The 26,857-nt window shown below is 41.3% G+C and overlaps 4 protein-coding genes across 5 annotated transcripts; 3 read left to right on the top strand and 1 right to left on the bottom strand.

Moving 5' to 3' along the window:
• On the top strand, positions 1-2,493 carry LOC112191411. The gene is made up of 8 exons (XM_024330756.2): positions 1-463; positions 567-600; positions 722-844; positions 1,101-1,190; positions 1,282-1,347; positions 1,469-1,560; positions 1,907-1,954; positions 2,077-2,493. Exons 1-8 carry the CDS (start codon positions 195-197, stop codon positions 2,195-2,197), a joined length of 843 nt encoding a protein of 280 aa, XP_024186524.1. The 5' UTR covers positions 1-194; the 3' UTR covers positions 2,198-2,493.
• Positions 2,494-13,322: 10,829 nt separating this feature from the next.
• On the top strand, positions 13,323-17,362 carry LOC112191438 (tRNA:m(4)X modification enzyme TRM13 homolog). 2 transcript variants are annotated; one of them, XM_024330788.2, is made up of 9 exons: positions 13,323-13,545; positions 13,629-13,694; positions 13,806-14,174; positions 14,253-14,526; positions 14,642-14,699; positions 16,190-16,231; positions 16,455-16,586; positions 16,702-16,831; positions 16,945-17,362. In XM_024330788.2, the coding sequence occupies exons 1-9, from the start codon at positions 13,472-13,474 to the stop codon at positions 17,168-17,170; spliced, it is 1,371 nt and encodes a 456-aa protein (XP_024186556.1). In that variant the 5' UTR covers positions 13,323-13,471; the 3' UTR covers positions 17,171-17,362. The 2 variants fall into 2 exon arrangements, with proteins under 2 accessions (XP_024186556.1, XP_024186555.1); XM_024330787.2 differs by having other exon boundaries at positions 13,324-13,545; positions 16,190-16,276.
• A 1,330-nt stretch (positions 17,363-18,692) lies between these two features.
• LOC112194469 (uncharacterized mitochondrial protein AtMg00810) lies at positions 18,693-19,715 on the bottom strand. The gene has a single exon (XM_024334704.1). The coding sequence runs from the start codon at positions 19,713-19,715 to the stop codon at positions 18,693-18,695; it is 1,023 nt and encodes a 340-aa protein (XP_024190472.1).
• A 4,864-nt stretch (positions 19,716-24,579) lies between these two features.
• LOC112192252 lies at positions 24,580-26,759 on the top strand. The gene has a single exon (XM_024331906.2). It carries the CDS (start codon positions 24,629-24,631, stop codon positions 26,615-26,617), a length of 1,989 nt encoding a protein of 662 aa, XP_024187674.1. The 5' UTR covers positions 24,580-24,628; the 3' UTR covers positions 26,618-26,759.
• The last annotated feature ends 98 nt before the right edge of the window (positions 26,760-26,857 follow it).

The following is a 26,857-nucleotide window of genomic DNA, read 5'->3' as shown; positions in this document are numbered from 1 at the left end:
GCGTAATTATTGGTTATATTCTATTACTAGTTTCTGTCTACCTTCCCTTGTCTTCCATTTCACCTACCTATCCACAGTCCTGTATTTTAACGTTTCTCATCTTTTCACTTACTCAAGAGAGTTCAGATTCTGCACCATTTCTGGGCCTCTGAGATTTTTCTGGGTTTGTCTTAGCTCTTGCACTTCATTCAGAAATGTCTGCTCAAGGCTTTGGCTACTGGCTTCAATGGCAAGTGGGACTTTGTGCTTTGATTATCACAGGTCCTTCTATTATAGCTCTCAAATATGTCAAGAATTCAAAGCAAGAACCTTTGAATTCTGTTGACTTGTGGAGTACATGTTGGAAATCAGTGGATCCTATTTGGCTTCTGTTCTACAGAGCTTTCGCTTTCCTTTGCTTGGCCAAAATGCTCTACGACTTTTTCGCCATATTCCCAATGTTCACACTCGTTTTCTACACCCAGTAAGTTCCTCAGTGCTTATTGAGAACTTGAGATTGTCAGATTTTGTAATTCCACACTTCATTAAGTAAGTTTTGTGTTCTTTTCGTACAATTTGGCCTGCAGGTGGACTTTTATACTGGTTACTCTCTATTTTGGGGTATGATAAGCTCAATTTAACCTTTTATATCAACAATTTTACTGACTGGATTAGCTAACAGGTGTTCCCTCATTTCAAATTAGGAAGCTGTTAATCTTATGATTTTGATTTGTGTGTGTAGCTGGGGACGATTATATCTGCTCATGGATGTTTTGTTGCAAGGAATGAACTGAAGGGCAAACCCAAGTCAAAAAGCCAACAAAAAGCAGGATTCTTTGGAAATCTAATGCATATTATGTATCTGGTTAGTCCCTTAATTTCTCATCTTTTTGCTAATGGAGTGATGGGTTCTGAGTTTTACAATCCTTGGTATGAATGATCAATAACAAAAGATTAAGTTCCATATTTTGTAGCTGTTCTAGGCTTGGTACTAAAGGGGTACTTAGTATTTGCTTAAATCACCATTATATACATGTGCAGCTTCTGTTTTGAGTATTTTGATGTTTGGTCTGGTAACCGAAAGCTTTCAGCTAATGAACATGTTTTTTGAAACTAAACAGACAAGTGCAGGTGCTTCTATGCTTACAGATATAGTTTTTTGGTGTCTCATACTTCCATTTCTAACCAGTATGGAATTTGAATTGACCCTGGTGAGTCTTTCCAGTCAGATTTTCAAGCACATTAAGTTATTAATAGTCAAAACAAATCTTCTTAACTTGCTGTGATATCTGTTGTTGGCAGTTGATAGGAGCTATGCATGCTGTAAATGCCGGTTTTCTTATTGTGGATACCGCTCTCAATAGACTTGTAAGTTGGAATCCTATCTTACTTGTAGAGTTGTAGAACTTGTATCTTCAACACCAAGTTATTTACCATGTGTAATATATGCTCGATCTTGCCTCATAGTCTCAATCCATCTTGGTTTCAGCCGTTTCCTTCGTTAGGGTTTGTATACTTTGTGCTCTTTGGCTCCCTCTACATCACTTTCCAATGGACCATTCACGCCCTTGGTGTTGACTGGTAAGCATTCCTTTTTGTTCTAGTACCTAATATTATAGAAAAATTATGTTTTGGTTGTGTTAAAATTTCCATTTTGATCCGTCTGTTTGGAATGCCGCAATTTTGGTAGCTTTCATTAAGAGATACTAATATTGTTAAACACACAAGGATAGATAGAGGCTGAGCTCAGAAAGTCAGAAGGAATATGATGAATCGTTAAACACAGAACTAAATTTGCAAAATTCAATACACAGGACCTATTGTTACATAGTTCACCATGGCCGGTATCGCTGGCCTGTAGATAATATCTTAGCTAGTAAATCATACTAACATGTATATTCTCTACCTCTGTATATATCTCTCTCAGGTGGCCATATCCTTTTCTCGAGCTAAATACACCTTGGGCGCCTGTATGGTATGTTGTCAGCACCAACTCTGATATTTATCTGTCAATTTTCATCATCGTCAATTATCGATAAACAAAAAAGAAATCTGAGATTTAACTCTTAATTTTACTCTCTGTATTCATTCCTGCAGTTATTTTGGGTTGGCATTGGTTCATATTCCCTGTTATTGGATATATACCTTGGTCGTGAAGGCAAAAGGTTCAATTCTCCCCAAATTGTTTCCCCGTACATTTGACAGGTTGCATTCATAAGCTCAGACTTTACATACAAAGTGACTGCACAAAATAATTCAAGTGACAGTGTAATGACATTTAAGTCAATGAAGTTATTCATTCCCCTCAAAAAAAAAAAAAAAATTCAAAGTGACAGTGAGAGCTCGTTTTTCATGCTCAGTTTTGTATGTATAATAATTATTGAACTCTCTTCCCCTGTTCTTTTCATTCTTATATCCCATTATCCCCCATCAGAAGGTACAGGGGAAAGCAGGGGAAGAATTTGATATCACTATCTTAAATCATATAAGAATTTAGATGCAATTGTGTTGAAATGCTTGGGCTTTCCATGTATTTTGAGCATTCGAACTTGTTTGAAATTTGTATATTTGATACCAAAAACCCAGCAAATCATTTGTGGCATGCAAATCCACCTACTCTTTGCAGAAGAACTTAAAAGTAATTTGACGAATGAAAGTTCAAAACAGGTAGAAAATACAATATGAGCAATCCTACAGAAATGACAGATATAACCACAGTATATGGGACATAACTTTGGGGAGTAGAGAGTAGAGACTATCCATATAATATTTAGGTGCATTTGCGACAGACCAGAGTAAGAGGCCACAGGTTTGATGCACAGAAAAAGATGTCGAAGATCAAAGTGAAGATTGAAAAGAACGAGCTGATAGAGAAACAAAGAGATCCATCATGTGCTAGACAAGTGAAGGTCAAAGGGAAAGAATGGAAGTACTTTTGATCTATAAACCATTTTGGTTCTTTTCTGGAGCAATCATGAGTATTTGGTCAAGTATGACCAAATGACACAAGTTTTGCTCTTCATAAATGCTATAAGGCATGAAAGTTATCATGATTTAAGCTAAAACAGGAATTTCTTAGCGTCTCTCTCTTATTTTGGGTTAGGGTGGTTCTATTCGGCATTTGTTGAGGAGTGATTCCACTGATAGCTGCTGAGTGAGCAAATCCTTCAACTACTATGTTCACGAAAGACTCTGTTTGCCGGAAGCTACAAAAGAAAATATTGTTAGGGGGAAGTTCGGAGTTATCCAGACTTCTCTCCTCCGACGCTCAAGTCAATAGGGAGTAAAACTGAAGCCATCTTTGAGAGATGTGTGGATGTGAAATGAACAGTACCTCGAGAATGGGGGCAAGGTCCCCTTTTATAGGCGTTGAGGATGACTGGGGTCTAGGCTAGCTGTCAAATCGACTTAACCTGGTTTCATCACATTCGTCTACGTGTACAGACGTGTGCTACTCTTTCCGGGGTTGCTATCCTTTTCATGTGGGGTCCAGTTGAGTTTCCGCACGAGCACAATAAGCCTGAACGCTCGGCAGGTGGACCCACTAGCAAGTCTCCAAAGTCCCCAAGTAAGAGGCTTTTCTTGATTGGGAAGTTTCCCCTGAAGCAAGGTATCTGGGAGTGCGGTGTATATTTGCCAGACACACGCTTCATCCTTTCAAATGGGCCTTCATTGGGCCCACCAAGGAGTCCTTCACTACCTTGTCAACAAAAGTCCTCGTCAGAAAAATATATTGTTTGATGAGGGGGAGGTTGCACTGAAGCAGTCGGCGTCAAGTAGCGATCCTGACATAGTTGCCCAAGCATTGGGGGTTGACATACCGGATCAATGGCGGCATAAAGCTTGTCAACTTGTCCCTTGCATATTCTGAAAGAGTGTTGGTGCTCAGCAGACAACCTGAGTTGTCCGGCGAATGATCGCTAAGCGCATCTAGCTCATTTATGGAGGTTTTGCATGTGGCATAATGCCATACCCATAATCAACATGTGGCGTCATTTGATTCGTCGGGGGTGAGAAGTGGAAAGCGTGCAAAAGTGAAAAGACTTTACCTTGGAAACCGTTCCAATAACCGCTTATTAATGGGACACAAGGCTTGATCTCAAATGTTTCACTCTACGGTCCGGATTCATCCGGAGGATGATATATGAAGGGGCTTGGGCAATCAAATCCTCACTTTTGATCTTCCACTTCTGAGAACCCTACTAGCATAAAACCTTCCAACCTTTGTGTTAATCGGAGAAAGCTCCGTTCCCATCTTCAAAGCTTTCACCTCTTCGAGCCAAACATGTGATTTTATCGTTATGAGGACTTTCTCTTCTATGTTTCAATTCCTGTATTTCTTGATTTCTGCCTTGAATTAATTATCCTGAGCTTTGTGGTTTCTGGTTTTTGAATATTTACATGCTTTATGGGCTTTGATTTTGGTTAATATGTTGTTTCTTGTAAAGATATGGTGCTGTATTTGGATTGGTAATGCAGGTGAAGTGGATCTAGGACTGTGTTTTGTCTTAAATTTGAGGTAAGTGCTGGAATATGGTTTGGATTGCACTCTGGTTATGGGTTTCTGTTCATGTTCCTAGTGTGAAATTTGAAAAGTTTAAGAAGGAAGGGGAATGAGAGACATTAGATCTAACTTAGTGTGGGCTAACTATGTCTAGGTTGTTAGAAGCATGCCTGCAGAGATTATTGATTTGTCGAGTGATACCACCGTAGATATTGCAGAGCTTTTAGCAGATCTTGCCAAACTATTTGCTGAAGTGACCTTTCCTTCTGGTTTAGGTACTCATTTTGCAAAGCTCAAGACAAACCTGAGGACCAAGGAGTCTCGAGCTCTGCGAATAGGGAACCTAACAATGTAGATAAGGAGTCAAGTAGTGTAAAAGGTGCTCCAGACCTTAACCAACCTCTGAACATAACTCTGATTCAACTGATAGGCCCCTTGTTGGAGTTAGAGAATATGCAATCAACTGCCTCTAATAAACCAAAGTCTCCCACAGACGCATACCTTAAGCGACCTGCTAGAGGAGAAGCCTTCCGCGGAAAACAAATGGCAGGATTGAGAACAGGAACACCGTTGATCTGAACAAGCTCGCAATTCGAGGGATAATTTAGATCTAGCTCGATCACTACGATCTTGATGGTCTCGCTTGAGGAATCACTTCGACATCATCAGGCTGGAGGAGAAGCTCTACAGTTGGTAGACCTACCATAAAGGCTTCTACAACAGGTTCAGGCAGATAAGCTGAGTGTTTTGGTATTCGTTAAGGTTAAAATAGTAAAATTGCATTTAAAAGGGCTTAAAAAGAAATCAACTGTAATATCCTGGAAATTCGTTATTCTTTTCCGAGGATTTTTCAGAATTTAATTAGTGGTTATTGGGCGATTTCATGGTTCGTGGATAGAGTGGAAGTGTTTCGGACGAAATTTTATTCGAAAAGTATGGTTTCAGGGAGGGTGCAAAGGTTGACTTTTTATACGTTGGGTTTCTCAGAAAACTTCCTTCATAAAAGTCGTAGAGCGCATCGATACGAGTTTGTGGACATGTGGAACACTGAAATCGGGGTTCGTATGAGAAAGTTATGAGCGACTGAAAATTTGAGAAATTTCTAAAAATAGGAGAAATTCCGGGATTTTTCATTAAATCCCAAATTTTTCCTTTTTTGTCATTTTCTTCCCTAAATTCTCTCTGTTCTCTCTCCTTAGACCCGACGAAGTCCGGCTGACCTGACCCGAACCCATCGCCGTTTTCTGGCAACGTGCGACGGCGGACTCGGCCTAGATCGATTCGCCCGGCCCTCCTCCATCGACCTCTGACGTCAGTTTCACCGATGGAGCAACCTAGAAGAAGATTAGAGACGTGAACAGTAGAGGCGGACCAACCCGGTCAGTTTTTCCATTTTCCGACAACATCTCGGTCGATCCTTCCTGGTTCTGGAATTTCCTCCTTCTCTAGATATTCCCCATACCCGCCTTGAAGGACGATTTTGTGTGTGAAGTAAAAGATCAAGGTTCGAAAATCAGTGGTGCACAACAAATCTAGAGCTTGATCAGACGGCAGAGATTGATCGATCTTGCAAACTTGATCTAGGACGATCTAGGCTTAGCTCCAAGTATGAAAGTTGCTCAAATCTTCATGATGAACATTTCTGGTTGGCTTGATTGTTGTGATTTTGAGTTTGGCTGGTAGGGGTGCGCCACCGCATGTGGCAGCGTTCCAGCCATGTAAGGGACAATTTCTGGTTTTATATATCATCTACTCGTTGATACGAGCGTTTTGATATATAATACATAAGTTTTGGAGATCGAATGAATATGTTATGATTTTTACGGTTTCGAACCATTTCGATTATTCGATATGTGAGGATTTGAGCGTTCAATCGACTTGTGGTTTTGTCATATGGATCGTATAAGTATTCCGGAGACTTTGGGTGGTCTCAGATGTGGTTTCGCCTCGATTAGCATTACTTTTGGGTTGTAGTTTGATTTGGGGATTCGAACTTAAATCGCTTGCTTTGAAATTAGATGTTTTCGTACCACAAGTGGTATTAAGATGTGACCTTGATAAGATTAGGTACGTGGAAAGTGTGTTGAGTGGATTGCAGCAATTAGTGCTTCTCTTGATTTGTGTGTGAAGACGCAACGGGATTCAGAGATGAGTAATCTCACAATGTTCATTTACGAACGGAGTTACCTTTATCGTTTTGAGAGTTATTTATTTAATTGCAAACTATAGTTGGTATTAGCAGGCATTCCTGAGTGAATGACTACGTGTATTGATATGTATATTTATGGGTGATTTTGTTGATTGAGGAAAACAATATGCATGATTGTGCTCTTTTATTGTTTTGTGTGGTGGCTTTTCGGAAAATAAATGTTGGGGAAATGATTGGTTTCTACTGTTTGAAAAGCATGAGATTTGTGTAACATTTTGAGTCTTATGCGACTTCTTTAATGTTTTATTCCGAGGCACTGAGAGGTCCGAGGAAATAAGGTTAGATGGTGACCTTATGCAATATATCGAGTAATCACATCTTTGGCCGGACTAGTGGTTACGATTTCAGTTAAAGCTCTAGTCTGTCTGCCAGTGTATCTCATGAGGTAATGGAGCGAGGTTATATCTAACTCATGAGTATGTGTTTTAAGGAATCAAGGAATGAGTTGTTTTCCTTATTTACGAATTGAAAGAAATCAAGGTGTGAGTTGCTTTCTTTATTTCGTGTTGACAGAAATCAAGGTGTGAGTTGCTTTCTTTTATTATGATTTCAAAGGAAATCAAAGCGTGAGTTGTTCTCTTTTAAGGAATCAAAGTGTGAGTTGTTTTCCTTATCATTTGGGGTGAGTTGCTTCCTTAAGTTGCATTACCATGACTTTGGATATCGTGATTTGGAAATCCGCCTTTGAGAGTCAAATATGATTTCAAACATTACTTGAAGGGTTTTGTTTTGGACTATGATCATGGATTTGAATGCTGAATTGAGACATGAGCATATAGATTTCTTTATGAGTAGTCTTGTTGATGCATGCTATTGAAATAAGTGGAATTGATAGTTGATGTTGTGAAATATGCTTATTGACCGTTAAGTTGAGAGGACTTAAGCATGTTGTTTCTGTTGCTAGATTTTGAGTTTACTCATACAAGCTTGTAAAAGCTTACCGGGTTTATGTTTGTAACCCGGTGCACTATTCCATGATGTAGGGATTTATCCTGCAGGTTAGGGTGAGCGTGGTTAAAGTCGTAGATATTCCTTGCTGTTGCAATGGTAGGTTTATTACCTAATTGTGCTACGCACTTATTAGTCTTCTGCTGTGTAGTGAGCGTTGTGTGTGCAGGTACTTATTGAATTGATGTTTCAGTTTAATTTGTAAACTTTGCCTAATATAATATGTGACTCTAAAGAACGAGTCAATATTTACGTTGTCGGTTCGGGACACCGTTGGTTGCCTTTTTTAAAGGAAAAATTTCTCAGCTAATTTGTATTGGTGTCCGAACCATCACACGCCGGTGCTCTGTATTTGATGAAATTGTTTTATTATTGTGTTTGAAATTCGGGGGGTGACATCAACTAAAAAGATGGGCTTTAATGGATTGTGAATTTAAATAAAGAGGTTCTAATGCATTTCCTCAAATTCTATTGTCCAACCAAATCCTTCAACAAATACCTTTTTTTTTTTTTTTTTAATACAGCAAATTATTTTAGAAGGATGGTGAGATTATAACAAAAACAATTAAAACGAAGACCTCATGAGGACTTTCTTGTGAGACTCACTTTTCAATCATATTTCCGCAAATCAACTGTTAGATGTTTAAATATTCATGTGTAAATATTTACGCAATTTTTTTAACCAAATTGAAAATTGTTAAGGCATTCATAATCGTGATTTATCATTTATGAATATGAATGGTTCAAGTTTGACAGATTTGATTCATCTATTGATTTAGTCTAATTCCTTACCTTAATGATTAGCAATTCAGAAGAAAATTTTTAAAAGAGATCTACTCATGCATATATAAACATTTAAAGCTTGATTTTGGGGTAATGTAATATAAAAATAAGGGAAAAATGCACCAACAGTGTCCGGACACTGTGAGGACTGTCAAAATGATACCCGAACTTACAAAGTTATCAAAGTAATACCCAGACTCAATTTTTCTTATCAACGTAGTACCTGCGGTTGATTTCCGTCACGGAGCCGTTAACTTTACCACGTGCGATGCACGTGAGTCTCAAAATGAGGACAAAAAGACTGATTTACCCTTTATTTGACATTTTACTTATTATTAATAATATATACCTATTTACTTTCTTTCTTTTTATCCTCTCCATCTCTCGTTTTTTTTTTCTCTCTCTCTTTTTAAAGTTTAAAGAGGATCAAAGGATTTCACACCTACCCCCATGGTGACTCGAACCCATGACCTCGATCTTAGGTAGTGGGTGCTCTAACCACTGAGCTAACACCACTTCGTCTCCATCTCTCGTCTTCTTCCTCTGCACTCTCGCCCAATCCCCCCCTTCAACTTTTTCTTTTGATCTAACCAAGAATTTTAGTGACGCACAAATGGATCAAACTAGTAAGATCATTTTCTTGCCTCCTCTCTTTCCCAATTTCTGCTTTCAGCTCTTCAATTCTGACCGAAGATGAGTTAAAGAAAATTGCCGCCTACAAGGTTGTCGAGTCCGATATGATCATCGACCTCGGCTCCGGCTCCACCGTCAAACACGTCGTGGATCTCTTGGGCGAGCTTTTACAATCGGGAAAAGTTCACAACATCATCGGAATTTTTGAGAACACCCACCAACAAGTCATCTCTCTTAGAATTCCATTATCCAACCTCGATGACTACCCGATCCTCGATCTCGCTATCGATGGTGCCGACGAGGTGGACCCCCACCTCAACCTAGTTAAAGGCTGCTGCGGGTACCTCTTGAGAGAGAGAATAGTGGAGGGCGCGTGTTAGAAATTCGTGTTGGGTTCAAGAACATGAACGAATCAAGGATTGCTGAAATTTTCTTCTTTTGCTTTTTAGCCGGGTTCAAGAACATAAATATGATGAATTTCTGGGTTCAAGTGTTGCAATCTAGTTGTTTTCTTGTTCTTTGAATCTCGAATGTTTGTTTTTGTGTCTAACCTTGATGCTGGGGGTGTCTAGCCTTGATAATTTGGATGATAGCCTGAAGGGGAAGGTTTTGGAATTGAAGGAAGAGTTGGACTCTGAATTTGTTAGTGTCCTCAAGTCCTTGGGGTTGGATGTGGAGATAAGATCAAAAAATCAATTGAGCAAACTTTGCCCTCAGAAGTAAAGGCCAAGATTGAAGTCAAGGCCATATTTTTTTCTGCTGGGTTCAAGAACATGAATGAATCAACATTGTTGTGATTCTTTTTTTGCTGGGTTCAAGAACATGAAGATGAAGAATTGTTGGGTTCAAGTGTTACCAACATGAATCTGCTGATGTGGTAGCCTTTAATGGAATTATAGCAGGTCTGTTAATCAAATTTACTTGATTTTGTTGTTTGAGTTTGTACTGTGTTTGAACCAAGGGAAAATGATCATTTACCCGATTTTAGGCTAAAAATTGCCCACTTGCTCCACCAACTGTTTTTTAACCCCATTTACCCAAAACACTCTAAGGGATTATTTCCCCTTTACCCAATTAATTCTTTTTTCTTTTTTTTTGAGACTTTTTTGCCCTCTCCTTCTTTCTCACTTAGAGAGAGAAGTCACCTTCCACCTTGCTGTGCTACGGTGACCAGTGGCCGGCGCGGTCTCCGGCGACCGGTGACCGGACTCCGGCGAACGGTGACCTGATTCCGGCGACCAGTGACCGGACTCCGGCGGACGGTGACCGGACTCCGACGAACGGTGACCGGATTCAGGAATCCGGCTATTATTGCCCCCCAGTAATCATATTACTGCCCCCCAGTAATCATATTATTGCCTCCCAAAAATCATATTATTGACGTCCAGTGAATTGTATGAACTCCCAAAACCAAAATGAATACACTACAGGAACAATTGATCAATTTATAATCATATTACTGCCCCCCAGTAATCATATTATTGCCCCCCAATACAAAGTCTAATGTTTCTACTGCCTCCCAATAGACCACCAAAAATGCACCTTTTTGTAGGATTCACAGATAATTTGACTTTAATACACAGAAAACAACATGTAACTTATCAAAACACCACACTATAGTGATCCATGTCCCTCGTATCAAAGTCTACTGGGGGCCAATAATGTGTCTACTGCCCCCCAATAATTATATTACTCCCCTCCAATAAACATAATTCCGATCAATACAAGTCAAGTTTACATATCCAATTGACCTAAATAGATAATCACAATGTCTGAAATTGCAAGAAGCTGATTAAGGCTTTATTGCCCCCTAGTGATATGGGCACCCAGAAATTGCTCTGGGCACCCACCGGAGTGTGAGGCCGGTGGAGGAGTTGTCGGGGCGTGGGCAAATCGGGTTGGGATCGGTGTCGGATTGGCGGACGGGCCTTGTGGACTACGTGTGGGTCTGGTGCGAGGCCGGGTTCCTCGATTGACATGGTTGTTCCGGTCGAGGAGATCACGGTGGCTGGCTGGAAGGGGAAGATCGAGTTGGTAGTTGGGCTTGGTTTGCTGCCTCGCTGTACTCATCGGTGGAATGGCTTGGAGGTGCAGGTTCGAGGGTTGCCGGGCGACGTCGTATCTGTGGCGACCTGGATCGCATCGGATCGGACTGATCCGATCTGGACTGGGTTTCACAGATCCAAGCTGGGGATCAAATTGCTTGGAGGAGGCGGCGCTTTTATTTGGCGCGGCGGGGATGGCGGAATGACGGCGTTGCCGGAGTCAGTCTCCGGTGAGAGAAGAATTCGGTGAGGGGGAAGGAGAGAGAGAGAGAGAATAAATCGCAGAGGGGAGGGGAGAGAGAGAGAGTCTGTGAGAGAGAGAGAGAGAGAGAGAGAGAGAGAGAGAGAGAGAGAGAGAGAGAGAGAGAGAGAGAGAGAGAGAGAGAGAGAGAGAGAGAGAGAGAGAGAAATATGAGTGTAATTTATAAATTAAAATGAGGGCAATACTGTTGGATTGGGTAAACGAGGTTAAAAAACTCTTGGTGGAGTAAGTGGGCAATTTTTTGCCCAAAATTGGGTAAGTGGTCACAGCCCCTTGAACCAATATTTGGCAAGGCTCACGTGGCAGATAAGTGGGCCCGACCCACAAAGCGTAATGAATATCCGCGGCTAACACATTAAATGTTTATTGTCAAATTAATGAAGAAAAATAACGTGTGCAGAAAGCCATTATTAAATCGGAAGAGATCAAATAAATCACAAGGTTTAATGAATGACAGCAGACCCACAAGTCGTAATGAATGACCGCGGCTAATTAGCTGCGACACATCAAAAAGGTTGATTGTCAGGAGAAACGTTACCGAAGTTTGGGGCAATTAACTTGAATGAGCATCAGGAGGTGTTATTGCCAATCATCAGTTACAAGACCTGATTGATTGCTCATGATAGAATTAATCATTGATAACGATATCACAAACATGAATATTGGTCTATTTGTAATCAATGCGGTCTTAACTCTAAAGACTGAGATTGTTTCTTTTCCTTCATTAAGTAGTTTATCTTCACTATAAAAAGGACCATAGGATTCATTGTTAGAGGTCCTCGACCAAACGCTCTACGCGATTACACAAATTTTATCTCAATACATTTCAACATTTCAGCAACACTTATCAATTTTACGTGTTTATCTTATCGCTTTCTTTACTGGTATTTATCTTTCCTGCACTTTACTTTGTTGCTCTTTACATTCAAGCAGTTTATCTTCCTGCACTTTATTTGCTGCACCTTTACATTCCTGCACTTTACTTTGTCTTTACTTGCACTTTTATTTTCTGTTGTTTACTTTACGTTATTTATTTTATACAAAATACAAAATCACAAAAGAACCATCATCACTTCACTTTCACCTCAATCACCGAGTTACACAGCACTACAGCCAGATAAGGCCGATCGGTGCTAAAGTCCTTACATTCAAGGCAGAGAGAATCCCGCGGCCGAGATCGATCCTTCCTCAGCCCACAATCAACTGATCAGAAGTCAGATCAACGCAAGATCTACAATCTACAACAAAACCTCGCTTGGCCTACCTGCCGCGAGTTGGCACGCCCGCGCACACATCACCACTCCAGAAGGACACGTGTAAGCCAAAGAAGCACTCGGCCCAATGACACGCGGCCGGAACATTTTTTGAGCGAACATACTGTTAATCAAATTTTCTTCTTTTGTTGTTCTTTAAGTTTATATCAATTGATTGGAACTCTAGAGAGAGAAAGATGGCATCATAATGGTTTACTGGGTTTAAGAAGATGAACTTGAATGGGTTCAAGAACATCAATGTTTGCTGGGATTTCTTTTGTTTTTTTTGTTTTTGTTGCTTTTTTGCTGCATTTAAGATGATGAACATGGTTGATCCAAAAAAAAAAAATGATGAAGAGTTTCGGGAAGAGAGAGAAAAATCAGTTATTTTTAATTTTAAATTTATTTATTTAGAGTTTGATGGAGTAAAAAAATCTTTTTTGTCCTTATGTTGCAACTCATGTGGGTCACACGTGGTAAAGTTAACGGTTCCGTGACGGAAATCGACCGCACGTACTACGTTGATAAGAAAAATTGAGTCTGAGTATTACTTTGATAATTTTGTAAGTTCGGGTATCATTTTGACAGTTCTTACAGTGTCCGGACACTGTTTGTGCATTTTTCTCTAAAAATAAATCTTATGAACTATTGATTAAAAAGTTGTTATAAAATTCTCATTTGAATAGTCCTCGTTAAAAGCCCAAGCTCTATGAAGAATACCAAATTGCTATTAAGTTCCATGCCGCTCGCTGCGCAGCCTCCATCCATAAATACGACGCGCGGTTTATTTTAGTCGAGGTAGAAGAAGGGCTCCAGGGAAGAAGACCCACAGAAGGAATAAGAAACAGCGCAGTAATGGAAAACCGCTGCAAGTTTTGGCTCCCTAAAAAGAAGAGATTATGTGCCAATGTTCCCCTCACTGAATCAGTGTAAGCTCAATATCTCTTTTCCTTTTTGATTTGTTGGTTGCTGATCTCTCATATTTTTCTTAACCAAAATCAAATTATGCTAGGTTCTGTGGCAACCACACACCCAGGTCCGACAGCCAGTGGATTCCATGCCCAATAGACCCTTCTCAGTAACCTACTTCTTCTTCTTCCTCTTTATCTGAGCCTTCCACCAAACCATAGTCTCCGTACTCAATTGTTTAACTTGTTCTGTTCTGTTATCAATCTATGTGTTTCTGTAGCTCTGTGCTTGAAGAAAATCTTGAAGGACATCTTAGGAGATGCCCATTGCTCAAACAAGTGGAGTCTCTGACTCACCAGCCCTTTTACCAAAAGGGTATCAATGCTGGCAAAGAAGAAGACCAACAAGAAATAGAAACAGCCAGTAGTACTAGATTGGAGGATTCGGCATTGGCTGATGACCCCAAGTCGGAGGCTTTCGGTTACATTCTTTCAGAGATGAAGAGGACTGTTTATAGTATGTCTGTGCCTGATTTCTATAAATTAATCGAAAAAATTGAGTCTGTTCATAAGTCCATATGCAAGGATATTCAGGAGTCGTATAAGGTACCGGAAGCTTGCGGAATGTGGATCAAAAGAGAGGTAGACAGGTATGTAGAAGCTGGAATGTTTAGTTTATCTTGGTGGGGGTTGTTAGATTTATGTAAGAATAAATTTGTTGTCTGCAGAAAATTGCCATTTCAAGAGAAACATGTTATGCAGCAGGTGTCGATTCTTGGAAACATGGAAGACGTTGGGTTAATAAAGAGTTCCATAGCAAAGGAGAGGGCTGACTGTGATGATAGCAATGGTTTCCCTGTGAGGGATGACTGTGATTATAGCAATGGTGTCCCTGCGGTGGTTGAGTTTGGAGCGGGGAGAGGATACTTGACACAAATGCTGGCAGATTGTTATGGCATTAAAAGGGTCTTTTTGGTTGAAAGGAAGTCATACAAGCTGAAGGTGAGTTTATACAATGTATCCTTTTCCTAAGTCTAGATCACTTGTCTTTTATTATAATTAAATAAATTTGAAGGTGCTGATCACCCTTGTTTTGTTATGACTATGCTACTTGTAGGCTGATCGATCCTTGCGACAGAAAGAGAGCTTGATACTGCAACGTTTGAGAATTGACAGTAAGGTTTTCTGAAACTTTTGTCATGCCCAAAGTTGTTTTGTAGTTCCATTTCTCCACGATAACTTGTACACCAACTGATAATCTCATCAGGGGATATGATAGATAAATGTTTAGGGAGACAACTTATTGCACTTACTTATCTTGCTAAGGATCTTCATTCACGCAAATATGCAGATAAAACTTGCATGCATACAAATGTATGTTACTGTGTTTCATTTCGCATTTGGTTATTCCTATGGTTACTATTTGGAATTAACTCTCTGGCCAACACCAAAGACCATTTGTTCTTCAAACACTAGATTTGTGTCCATAGGTAGAAATCCTAGCGTGCAATTGTGGTTATTTATTAATATATAATATATAAGATGGTTCTATTGCCGTCCAAAAGAAGCTACTCTGCATCTTTAATAGCTTTTAGGTTTTCTTCATTTATATCTGTGGGAATGCATATGTGCTCAGATTGTGATCTACCTAAATGAACTTTGTTTTACTCAAGTACTGGTGACTTTTTGACTTTCTTAACTTTGCAGCTTGAAACTCTGCACCTGCCTGTTTCTTTTCCTTTCCTGCTTTAGGTGTATAGTTGACCCTTATTTTTTCCTCTATTTCTTCTCATCCCTCTAAATTTATGATGATTGCATGTTTTGCATAGAGGAGCAGCCACTCATGTGAACTATATTACTGTTGCGTGACTGAGTAGCAACTTTTGCCTGTTCATCATCTTAGGGCTTGTATAACTTTAGAACTCGGCAAGCAACTTCTCATCTAAAGTGCTGATTGTGCTCATATTTTGTGTTTTACTACTTCTCTCCACTTGTACTGTAGTTCTTGCGTACTTCTCGAACCAAATGTGATTGCATTTATTATGGTTTATGGAAAATTACAATGGAACTATATGGGAACGTCGAGTGTACGAGCTGTTGTTAGTTTTACATCTTGAACCTGCACTTGTTTGTTTAGTTAGTAAGGGTGACAGTGTCTCATTGTATATTCCAGCAAAAAAGAAAAAGAAGGTGTCTATAGTATACCTATCTACAAAGCAAACCTGTCCATAATGCTATGGTTTTAGATGAGAGATTATTAATAAGGCAATAGCAACCCAGGAATTTTGTTTTGCCTTTTTTGTGTTCCCAACTCAATGTGGTAATCCGATATTTTTGAGTCTTTTACATTACTCAAACTAGCATGAGGGAGTAGCTACACCATTTCTTTGGCACCATGTCAATTTGTTCCCCTAGGGACTCTCACAAAGCATATATTCATCTTCTACCACTAGTTCCAATCAGAAGAAGATTGTAAAATCATGATCTTGCTCTGCAAACCAGAAATGAGAATAAGAAACTGAAGATACAAACCAATTTGTCTTAGTTTATAGATCATTCATGTTGCTAAATTGATTTTCTAGCATGATAAAAAACAGTCATTGAATAATGCCTATTACAATGTTTGAATTGGGGACTTAACGGCCTTTCCACCTAACTTTTGCAGTTGAGGATTTAAACCTGAATGCCGTTGAGTCATTGCGGGAAGGTACTTTCATTTCTATCGGTAAACATCTTTGTGGGCCTGCAACAGGTAAACATATTTGTGGTTAGATAAACTTGTGGTCAACACTCAAAGTAACCATTACGCATAGGGAGAACATGAACTTCACTGATAATTATTGTATTTAATGTGAGTAACTATCACATGTGAGAATTTCTGTTTCACCAAACAATTTAAATAAAATATTTTTCTTATGTATTTTGTGTAGATTTGACTCTGAGATGTTGCCTTGGGGAACAATCCAATCAAAGTAATGGTGGAGGGTGTGTTAACCCGAACCTAAGAGGTCTAGCTATTGCCACATGTTGCCATCATCTTTGCCAGTGGAAGCACTACATAAGTAATCAATTGATCTCACCATATAATTTATGAATTAGAAGTTAAACATCGCATACAAATTACTTGCAGATATATTTTCATAGTTGAATGGCTGAATAAAATTGGATTCCTTGCAGATAAGAAGTATCTATTAGAGTTGGGGATCACAAAAGAGGAATTCCATGTCATTATATGGTTCACTAGTTGGGCAGTGGATGCTGATCATGGCACAGATCTTCCTGACGTTACTGATTACAGATCTTCCATGTAATCATGTTGAACTTTTGTTTACTTGAATGCCTAGCATCTAGAATTTCTATTCTTTCACTTTCTCTTCCTTTTGAATGGTTATTTATAAGTTGGCAACAAATCTTGTGCAGCGGAAAGAAGCAATCCCATGGAGATAATGGAGTTGAAGACGTTGTGAGAAATATGAAAGCAGTTGAAAGGGCTGCGTTAGGGTTCATGTGCAAGCAGATTATAGACACGGGTAGGTTAATGTGGATGAAGGAACATGGATTGGAAGCGCAGTTTGTCAAATACGTACCATCTAGTGTCTCCCCTGAAAACCACTTACTAATTGCTAGAAGCACCATTCTTTCTTGAAACAGTTTTGTCTTCACTGGTTTTCTAGAATGAGATTAACGTACTTTTTTGGAGGGAAGTTCTAAATTGAGATTGTAATGTTTACGGAAGCTATTGTTGTACTGATCTACTGAACTCTGTATTGAACTCACATTTCATTTTTCAAAATGGAGTGTTGATACTTGAGAATACCTTTGATAATTTCTACTTCAACTCTCTGCTTGTCCCCAACTTAACCATGAAAACAAGGGTTTGCCCGATTCAAATATTTAGAGATGAGAGATAAGCAGGCCCTTAAAGTCAGGCCAAGTGGCTCCACCGGAGGTTGAAGATTTAGGTTAGAAACTTCAGATTAGACTAGATCAGAAATTCGATTCTCTCCGTGTGATCTATACCTCTCGGGAAGCGCTCCATCTTAGACCTACTTCCCCAAGTTATATATATCAGTGCTGGCAAAGCTTCAGTACAGTCAAATATCTATTTTTTTAAGTGTTGGAAATCAGATATCGTATTCCATTTTGAGAAATTCTTAGGTGAGGGTTTCCCCACCACGTGGCTTTAGGGTCCCCCAATCAGAAGAAATGAAAATTTTCATTTTTTTCGAAACTGCCTCTGCTCCTTCAAGTGCAATACCCAAAACACCCCCCTGCTGGGCACGCAAGACTCTCTCTTCGATTTTTCTTTGTAAATCGTTTAGTCTTACTTACTATTTTCAAAAGTTTCAAACGAAATAATCGTTTTGTCTGCCTGAATGTGAAAATTCGAAGATGCTTCGTGATCTAGTCTGCTGCAAATCGTTTTGTCTGCTGCAAACTACATACGTCATACATATTTCGTTCCAAATCGTTTTGTAGCTGCAGAAATTTTTGATGAACTTCTCGCTGCCGAAGCCAGCTCAATCCCCTGAATATACATTATTATTATATTTGTTTTTGTTGGAAATCGGACATCACATTTGACCAACTCACTCACCATATTCAAACCACAGATTTCGTGCGTGCTCGACAAGACTCGAAATCTTTGTTTTTTTTTTTAGAAGAGTCGCAAGAATCCAAATCATTTTGTCTGCTGCAGTGTGAAAACTCGAAGATGCTTCGGTCATTTTGTATTTATAAAGCCTGGAGAATATCCCAAACAACTACACCGACTCACTCTCTCACTCTCACAAAATCCACTCTATCTATATCCAAAAAAAAAAAAAAAAAAATCTACCCTATCCAAAATGGAGCCCAAGGGCACTCTCATCTTCTCCACCATTGGCCGACCCCACTACTGTTAGAGACAAGATCAAATAAAGCTTTATGAACTCAAAGACACAAACTGGATTGAAAGACCTTGATCTTATTCAATGAAAAACGTCGGGCTTATAAAGCCTTACAAAGCTAACAGAATGAGAAAATACAGCCCACGATAGTTCAACTACTACTACGTGGTAACTTAAGCAAGGAATTTGTCAAACAAACAACCACTATCCTAACAAATAGGACATTATTCTAACAGAAAGCAAGATAATTAAACTAAAAGACTTGAAAAACAGTCCACTTCACTTCATTCCCTCCCTTAAACTAACTACTGTTAGTTTACTCCTGGCAACTTGCACACTCCTAGCTGGTCTCGAAGCCTCAGGAAAGTCTCCAGTTTGAGCGGCTTTGTTTGTCAACAAGTCTGCTGCTTGATCACTGGTTCCACAGTGCACGAGTTCAATAACTCCATCCCGAGTCAGATCTCTCAGAAAATGAAAGCGCACATCTATATGCTTGCTGCGTCCATGCATAACCGGATTCTTTGAGAGCTTTATGGTAGAGGAGTTGTCACACATTACTGTGGTGCAAGAATCTTGTGAATGACTTAGCTTATCTAAAATCCTCCTCATCCATACCGCTTGACATGCACAAGCTGCAGCTGCTACAAACTCAGCCTCGGTTGTAGAAAGCGTAACAATAGGCTGTTTTTTTGAACTCCATGCTACTGCTCCTCCACTCAACATAAAAACATACCCAAATGTGCTTTTTCTATCTTCTAAGTCCCCTGCGTAGTCACTGTCAGTGAAACCAACTAGTTTCTTGTTGCCTCCTTTCTTGTAGCAGATGCCATAGTCTACTGTCCCCTTCAAATATCTCAAGGCTCTTTTTGCAATTTGCAGCTGCAGCTGCGTTGGTCTTGCCATGTATCTACTGATTAGGCTCACAACAAACATCAAATCAGGCCTAGTAGCCGTGATGTACATAAGACTACCTACTATTTGTTTGAAGTAGGTCTCATCAATCTTCACTCCTGCCTTGTCTTTCCCAACTTTGACTCCAGGCACAATCGGGTTCAACACTGCATTGCTCTCTTCCATTCCGAAGCGCTTCAACACTTCCAAAGCATACTTTCTCTGTCCCATATATATCCCATCTTCTGTTTGTAACACTTCTATTCCCAAGAAAAATCTCATTTTCCCCAGATCAGTCATATAAAAAACTTTCATCATGGACACCTTAAACTCTAACATCATTTGCTCATCATCACCAGTATAAATCAAATCATCAACATAAACGCTGACAATTAAAAATGTTACCTCCATTACTTTGCTTGACAAACAGGGTCTGCTCACTATTGCATCTCTGGAAGCCTTCTTGGATGAAATGAGCCTCTATACGACTAAATCAAGCTCTTGGAGCTTGTTTTAATCCGTATAAGGCTTTGTGTAACTTGTAGACCTTGTGCTCACCACCCTTTTCTTCATAACCCTTCGGTTGTTCCACAAAGACATCCTCACTTAAATCTCCATGTAAAAACGCGGACTTCACATCAAGTTGGAAGATACTCCAACTTTTCTGAGCAGCTAAAGCAATGATTAGACGAACCGTATCCATCCTTGCAACTGGAGAAAACACCTCCGTATAATCCACACCTCGTTGTTGAGCATAACCCTTTGCAACTAGCCGGGCATTAAACTTGTCCACCTCACCAAACTCATTTAGTTTGGTCTTATATATCCATTTCACTCCAATTTTCTTGGCCCCAGCTGGTAATTCCATCAAGCTCCATGTTTTATTTTTCTCAATTGCTCTTATTTCAGCATCCATGGCCTGCCTCCATTTGGAACTTGCTACTGCCTCCTCATAAGTTAGCGGATCAGTAGAAGCTACAGGGGCCATGTTCAACTCATTATCACTTCCTGACAGATCTTCACCAGAAACATAATCCCTCATCCAACAAGGAGTATATGTCTCCCTTCTCTCATTTGGATTCTCTTCGTCTGCTGTGCTCGGGGATGAGTTTTCTGAACTTGCAGCTCTTGGTGCAATGCCCTATGTACCTTCATTGTCACCTTCATTTTCATCACCATTTTCTTCGATTTCATTTTCTTCACTACTGCTTTCTTCTTCTCCCCATTGCAGGTTCACGGCCACCTGCTCAGTGTAGCTTGCATCCCAGTTCCATTTGCTTTCTTCTTCAAAAATCACGTCCCTGCTCACCACAATTTGTCTTGCAATTGGATCATACAACCGATAACCCTTGGATTCTTCACTTACACCGAGTAGTACACAACAAAAACTCTTGTCTTCAAGCTTGGATCTTCTTGGATCTTTTTATTAATGGAATTGTAAATCTCAAACAATCCCAATTCTTCTGAGCTCTCTCTCAATCTCTCACGCTTTTTCTCTTCAGTTTTTTTTTTTTTTTTTTTCTCTTTGGTTTTCAGGAAAAGGAAGTATTCCATTCCAATTCAACAGCCACTCTAACAAACGAAGTGTAAGATTATGGCCAATCTAATAGGGATCTTGACCAAAAGCCCCAAAATGAGCCAAAGTTATCTCACTTACCCCAGCAACAGATTTTTATTCCCACATACACAATTTAATAGAAAATGACCATTTTGCCCTCAGCCCAATTAAACAATTACAACCCTTGCCACTCAACACCAATCTCTCACACATCCCGATCTCTCTCTCCTCTCTCTATGCCCCTCCCTCTCTCCCTACTGACCTCCGGCTCCGGCGCACGACCTAGGCTCTCTCCCCCCTCCGGCGCTGGACCCAGGCCGTCTCCCTTTCCTCCAGACTCGGGCCGCCCACCACGGCTTCGTCACCGGAGGAATCGACCTCGACGACTCTGTCCAGATTGGAGTCGACCTCGACGACTGGCTGGTCCTAGTCCAGCACCACTTCACCGTCGATCATAGTAACGACCACAACGCCGAATTCAAAGTCGACAATTTCTCCGTCGACGACGACGGCGGTTCCACTCCCAAGTCCTCCTCTGCCGTGGCGATTCGTCGAACACCTCGAGCTACAGGTCCACCAGTAGCATCCGGAAACTCGATCTCATCCCACTCCAAAGCGGTGACTGACCTCGGTGGATCGGCTGGTCCAGGTGACGTAGAAGAGGTGAGTGAGTGAGTGACGTCGGTCAACGACAAGAGCTTGGCCTTGGAGTCCTCGGCGTTGGAAACGTCGCACTAGATGTACTCAACGGAGGAGAAGAAGAGGAGCGAAGGAGGAAGATAAGGAGTGGAGAGAGTGAGGGGCTGAGAAAGGCCGGTAGATGAGATGAGGGGAATAGTAGGTGTTTTGAATCTTTTGATTTCTGAGCAGCCATCTTTTTTTTCTCCTTTTCTTTTTATTTTTCCTTAATTATCTATTGTATGGACTTGCAACAACTAGTATTAGAGAATCTTTGAAGATTGGAGCCTACTCATCCTGCATATAGTCCATACCTTGACTTGTTTTTTTATGATTGAGCTGCAACCCTCTTGCTTTTTTTATTTTTTTACTTTTTTGGTAAAATAGGGGGCAGAAGGTCGAAAAGGAAAGAAAAAAAAGGGAAAAAACAAGTTTTATTGAGGGACAATAGACGTCTATTGGGGGGCAATAGACGTCTATTGCGGGGCAATAGATATTTTAAATTAATGTAATCTCCTCTTTTTTTTCTTTAATTAAAGTTATATTTGTGTAATTTTAGAAAAATTAGTTCTCATTTCGGTAATCGAAACGTCTATTGGGGGGCAATAGACGTCTATTGGGAGGCAATAGACGTTTTAAAATTGATATAATTTCTTCGTTTTTTCTTTAATCAAAGTTTTATCTGTCAAATTTTAGGAAGATTAGTTCCTATTTCGGCTACCGAAAGTTCTATTGGGGGGCAATAGACGTCTATTGGGGGGCAATACATGGCTGATAGTCGTCTATTGGGGGCAATAGACGTCTATTAGGGGGCAATAGACTATCGGGGCAATAGACGTCTATTGGGGGGCAATAGGAGGCAATAGAGGTCTATTGGGGGGCAATAGATGTCTATTGGGGGCCAAAAAACCTTTCCGGTGAGATTTTCAACAAATTCCGGTGACCGGAATCCGGCGGCCGGTGATCGGAATCCGGCGAAAGTTGGCCGGAATCCGGCGGCCGGTGACCGGAATCCGGCGACCGGTGACCGGATTCCGGCGACCGGTGACGGGCTCCGGCGAAGTCTCCTATGGTTTCTTTCTCTTCTATTTTCTCTCTCTCTCTAAGTAAATAAGGGGTGAGGGGTAAAATGGTATTAAAAAAAAATTAAAAACAAAAAAAAAATCTTAATGGGGTATTAGGGAAGACTCCCTTAGAGTGTATTGGGTAAGAGGGAATTAAAAAAACTCAATGGGGTTAGTGGGAAAAAAATCCCTAGAAATGGGGTAAATGGACAAAAACCCTATGATTTCAATCCAATCCTATTATTATGTATCCCATTCCAATCCAATCCAATATGTGTAATAATCAATTTAGTAGCAAAAATGTCAAAGTTCCCATCTGGGCTTGGTGGTTGCAGCGAGAGAGAGAGAGCCATCTGGGCTTGCTGGTTGCAGCGAGAGAGACAGAGGAAGGGAGGGAGATCTGGGCTTGCTGGTTGCAACGAGAGAGAGAGAGAGAGAGAAGGAGGGAGGGGGGGGGGGGGGGGGAAGATCTGGGCTTGCTGGTTGCAACGAGGAAAAGAGAGAGGGGGGAATACTAAATTGCCCCTTATAAAATAAATAATGGCATATGTGTTAACGGTGTTAGTGACGTCATGTATAAAAATTGGGTCGGGTTTAAAAGTTCATGTACTGAAGTTGGGTTTTATAAATGTTGACCACCTTAATTCGGAGTGACATTTAGTTCATGTACTGTTCTTAAAATTCTCCCTTTAAATTAAATATTTTTCCTATGTATTTTGTGTAGATTTGACTCTGAGATGTTGCCTTGGGGAACAATCCAATCAAAGTAATGGTGGAGGTTGTGTTAACCCCAACATATTGCCACATGTTGCCATCATCTTTGCCAGTGGAAGCACTACATAAGTAATCAATTGATCTCACCATATAATTTATGAATTAGTAGTTAAACATCGCATACAAATTACTTGCAGATATATTTTCATAGTTGAATGGCTGAATAAAATTGGATTCCTTGCAGATAAGAAGTATCTATTAGAGTTGGGGATCACAAAAGAGGAATTCCATGTCATTATATGGTTTACTAGTTGGGTAGTGGATGCTGATCATGGCACAGATCTTCCTGACGTTACTGATTGCGGATTTCATCTTGAATCCATGTAATCATGTTGAACTTTTGTTTACTTGAATGCCTAGCATCTAGAATTTCTATTCTTTCACTTTCTCTTCCTTCTGAATGGTTATTTATAAGTTGGCAACAAATCTTGTGCAGCGGAAAGAAGCAATCCCATGGAGATAATGGAGTTGAAGACGTTGTGAAAAATATGAAAGCAGTTGAAAGGGCTGCGTTAGGGTTCATGTGCAAGCAGATTATAGACACGGGTAGGTTAATGTGGATGAAGGAACATGGATTGGAAGCGCAGTTTCTCAAATACGTAACCATCTAGTGTCTCCCCTGAAAACCACTTACTAATTGCTAGAAGCACCAATCTTTCTTGAAACATTTTTGTCTTCACTGGTTTTCTAGAATGAGATTAACGTACTTTTTCGGAGGGAAGTTCTAAATTGAGATTTTAATCCTTTACTGAAGCTATTATTGTACTGATCCTTCGATAATTTCTATTTCAACTCCCTGCTTGTCCCAACTCAACCATGAAAACAAGGGTATGCTCAATTCAAATATTTAGAGATGAGAGACAATCAATAGGGGTATACCTTCGATAATTTCTACTTCGGATTAGACTAGATCAGAAATTGACTAGTCTCTCCATGTGATCTATACCTCTCGGGTCTTGGACTCTTAGAGCTATCTCCCCGAGTTGGATACACATCTCAGTGCTGACAAAGCTTCAGCACATTCAAATATCTTTTTTTTTCTAGTGTTGGAAATCAGACATCGTATTCGATTTTTCTTTGTAAACAGTTGCTATATTCATAAGTCTCAAACTACATACGTAGTAATCGTTTTGTGACATTTGTCTGCTGCAATGTGAAAACGTAAAGATGCTTCGTCATGTTGCACCTATAAAACCTGGAGAATATCCCAAACAACTGCACCGACTCACCCTCCACTCTCTCGGGAGAAGATGCTTCGTCATTTTGTACCTATAAAATCCACTCTATCCAAAATGGAGCCCAAGGGCACTCTCATCTTCTCCACCGTTGGCCGACCCCACTACGGCTTCGACCTATTCTCCCTCCGCCTCAGCTCCTCCCATCTCCCCCTCGAACACCGCCTCACCGACGGCAAATCTATCAACTTCAACGCCCAATTCTCCCACGACCACCACCAATCCATCGTCTTCATCTCCGAGCGATCCGGGTCGCCCGCCATTTACTTAACCCGACCCGGAATCCCCGACCCCCAACTGCTGCATTCCGTGCCCGGAAGCCTCTTCCACGACCGACCCATCATCAAGAACGGCAAGCTCTACTTCATCTCAGCTCACGAACAGCCCGACCGGCTTTTCAAGAGCTGGTCTGCTCTCTACTCCACTCAGCTTGATGGTGAGAACGAAAGGAAAACCACCCGATTGACTCCGCCCGGGTCTGTCGATTACAGTCCGGCCGTTTCTCTCTCCGGCGAGTTCGTCGCCGTCGCTTCCTACGGCTCTCGTCCCTGGGACGGCGAGTTTCACCAGCTCAATACCGACATCGTCGTCTTCCGAGCCTCACAGCCCGGAGAGCGTGTGGTGGTCTGTGAGCGCGGCGGGTGGCCCACTTGGTCCGGCGACTCCGTCATCTACTTTCACCGCCAAGACGACGACGGGTGGTGGGCCATTTTCCGAATTGACTTCCCCCAGGATTTCGAATCCTCTGCATACCCGTTGACACCCACTCGGGTCACTCCGTCGGGTCTCCACTGCTTCACTCCGGCCGCCATGCACGACGGAAAACGAATCGCCCTCGCCACTCGCCGCCGCGACACGAAGTTCCGACACGTGGAGGTCTTCGACGTCGACACGAAGATGTTCCGTCCGGTCACCTCGACGCTGAACCCGGATTTCCACCACTACAACCCATTTGTTTCCCCGGACTCCGAGTTCCTCGGGTACCACCGATTCCGCGGCGAGTCGACTCAGTGGGGCGGCGAGTCGATCATTCCTCACCTGGAGCCGGTATTGTCTCCTGTCACACATCTCCAAATGCTGAGGCTTCACGGCTTCTTCCCGTCCTTCTCTCCCGACGCCGATCTCGTCGCGTTTAATCCCGATTTCCAAGGAAACACCGGCGTCAAAATCGTCAAGTCCGACGGGTCAAAGTGTTGGACTTTAATCAAAGACCGCACGGCCTTCTACAACTGCTGGAGCCCCACAGAGAGACACGTCATATACACATCCATAGGCCCAATCTTCCAGTCAGCAAAGTACACGGTCCAGATCGCGCGAATCGAGTTTGACCCGTCTGATCTGAACGGTGATAAGGAGGACGTCCCATGCAACGTCAAGATCCTCACTCGCGAAGACACAGGGAATAACGCCTTCGCTTCCTGCTCCCCAGACGGCAAGTCGCTCGTGTTCCGATCCGGTCGGACCGGCCACAAGAACCTCTACATTGTCGACGCCGTTAACGGCGAGTTTAACGGCGGAATCCGTCGGTTGACGGAGGGGCCGTGTATTGATACCATGCCGAGCTGGTCGCCCAGAGGAGACCTCATCGCCTTCTCTTCGAACCGGCACAAACCGAACGATGATGCTGTGTTCAGTATTTACGTCATCAACCCGGACGGCTCGGGGTTACGGAGGATCCACGTGGCGGGAGATGACGTGGACAGGGAGAGGATCAACCACGTGTGCTTTAGTAGGGACGGGGAGTGGCTTCTGTTCACGGCTAACTTGGACGGCGTGACGGCTGAGCCGGTGTCGTTTCCGAACCAGTTTCAGCCGTACGGGGATTTGTACGTGGTGAGACTGGACGGGAGTGGGCTGAGGAGGCTGACGTGGAATGGGTACGAGAATGGCACGCCGACGTGGCACACGGGTGATGAGCTGGACCTGGGGCGGCTGCGTTTGGGTCCTTCCGAAGCTGGAGATAAACTCAAGGGTCAATTTGAAGAACCTCATTGGATTATCTGAGAAGTTCTTCGTTTTTGGCAATAAGGGGATTTGGATCTTATCTAGAGAACATATAAAAATAAAATAAAATTACATTTCAGCTTACATAGATCGAGTCTGTTATGTTATATGATCAATATAAATAACACGTAAATTTTTTTTACACTATCGCTATGGTGAAATATAGGCGTGAAACACAATCTTTCTTGCAAAAGAGTGGAGGCTCATATACTTTTGGAGACATAATTGATATTGGATCAA

The sequence above is a fragment of the Rosa chinensis genome, chromosome 3 (assembly GCF_002994745.2).
Source record: "Rosa chinensis cultivar Old Blush chromosome 3, RchiOBHm-V2, whole genome shotgun sequence".
Classification (NCBI taxonomy): Eukaryota; Viridiplantae; Streptophyta; class Magnoliopsida; order Rosales; family Rosaceae; genus Rosa; species Rosa chinensis.
The sequence above is the reverse complement of the archived record's forward strand: the minus strand, read 5'-3'. Positions and strand labels throughout refer to the sequence as shown.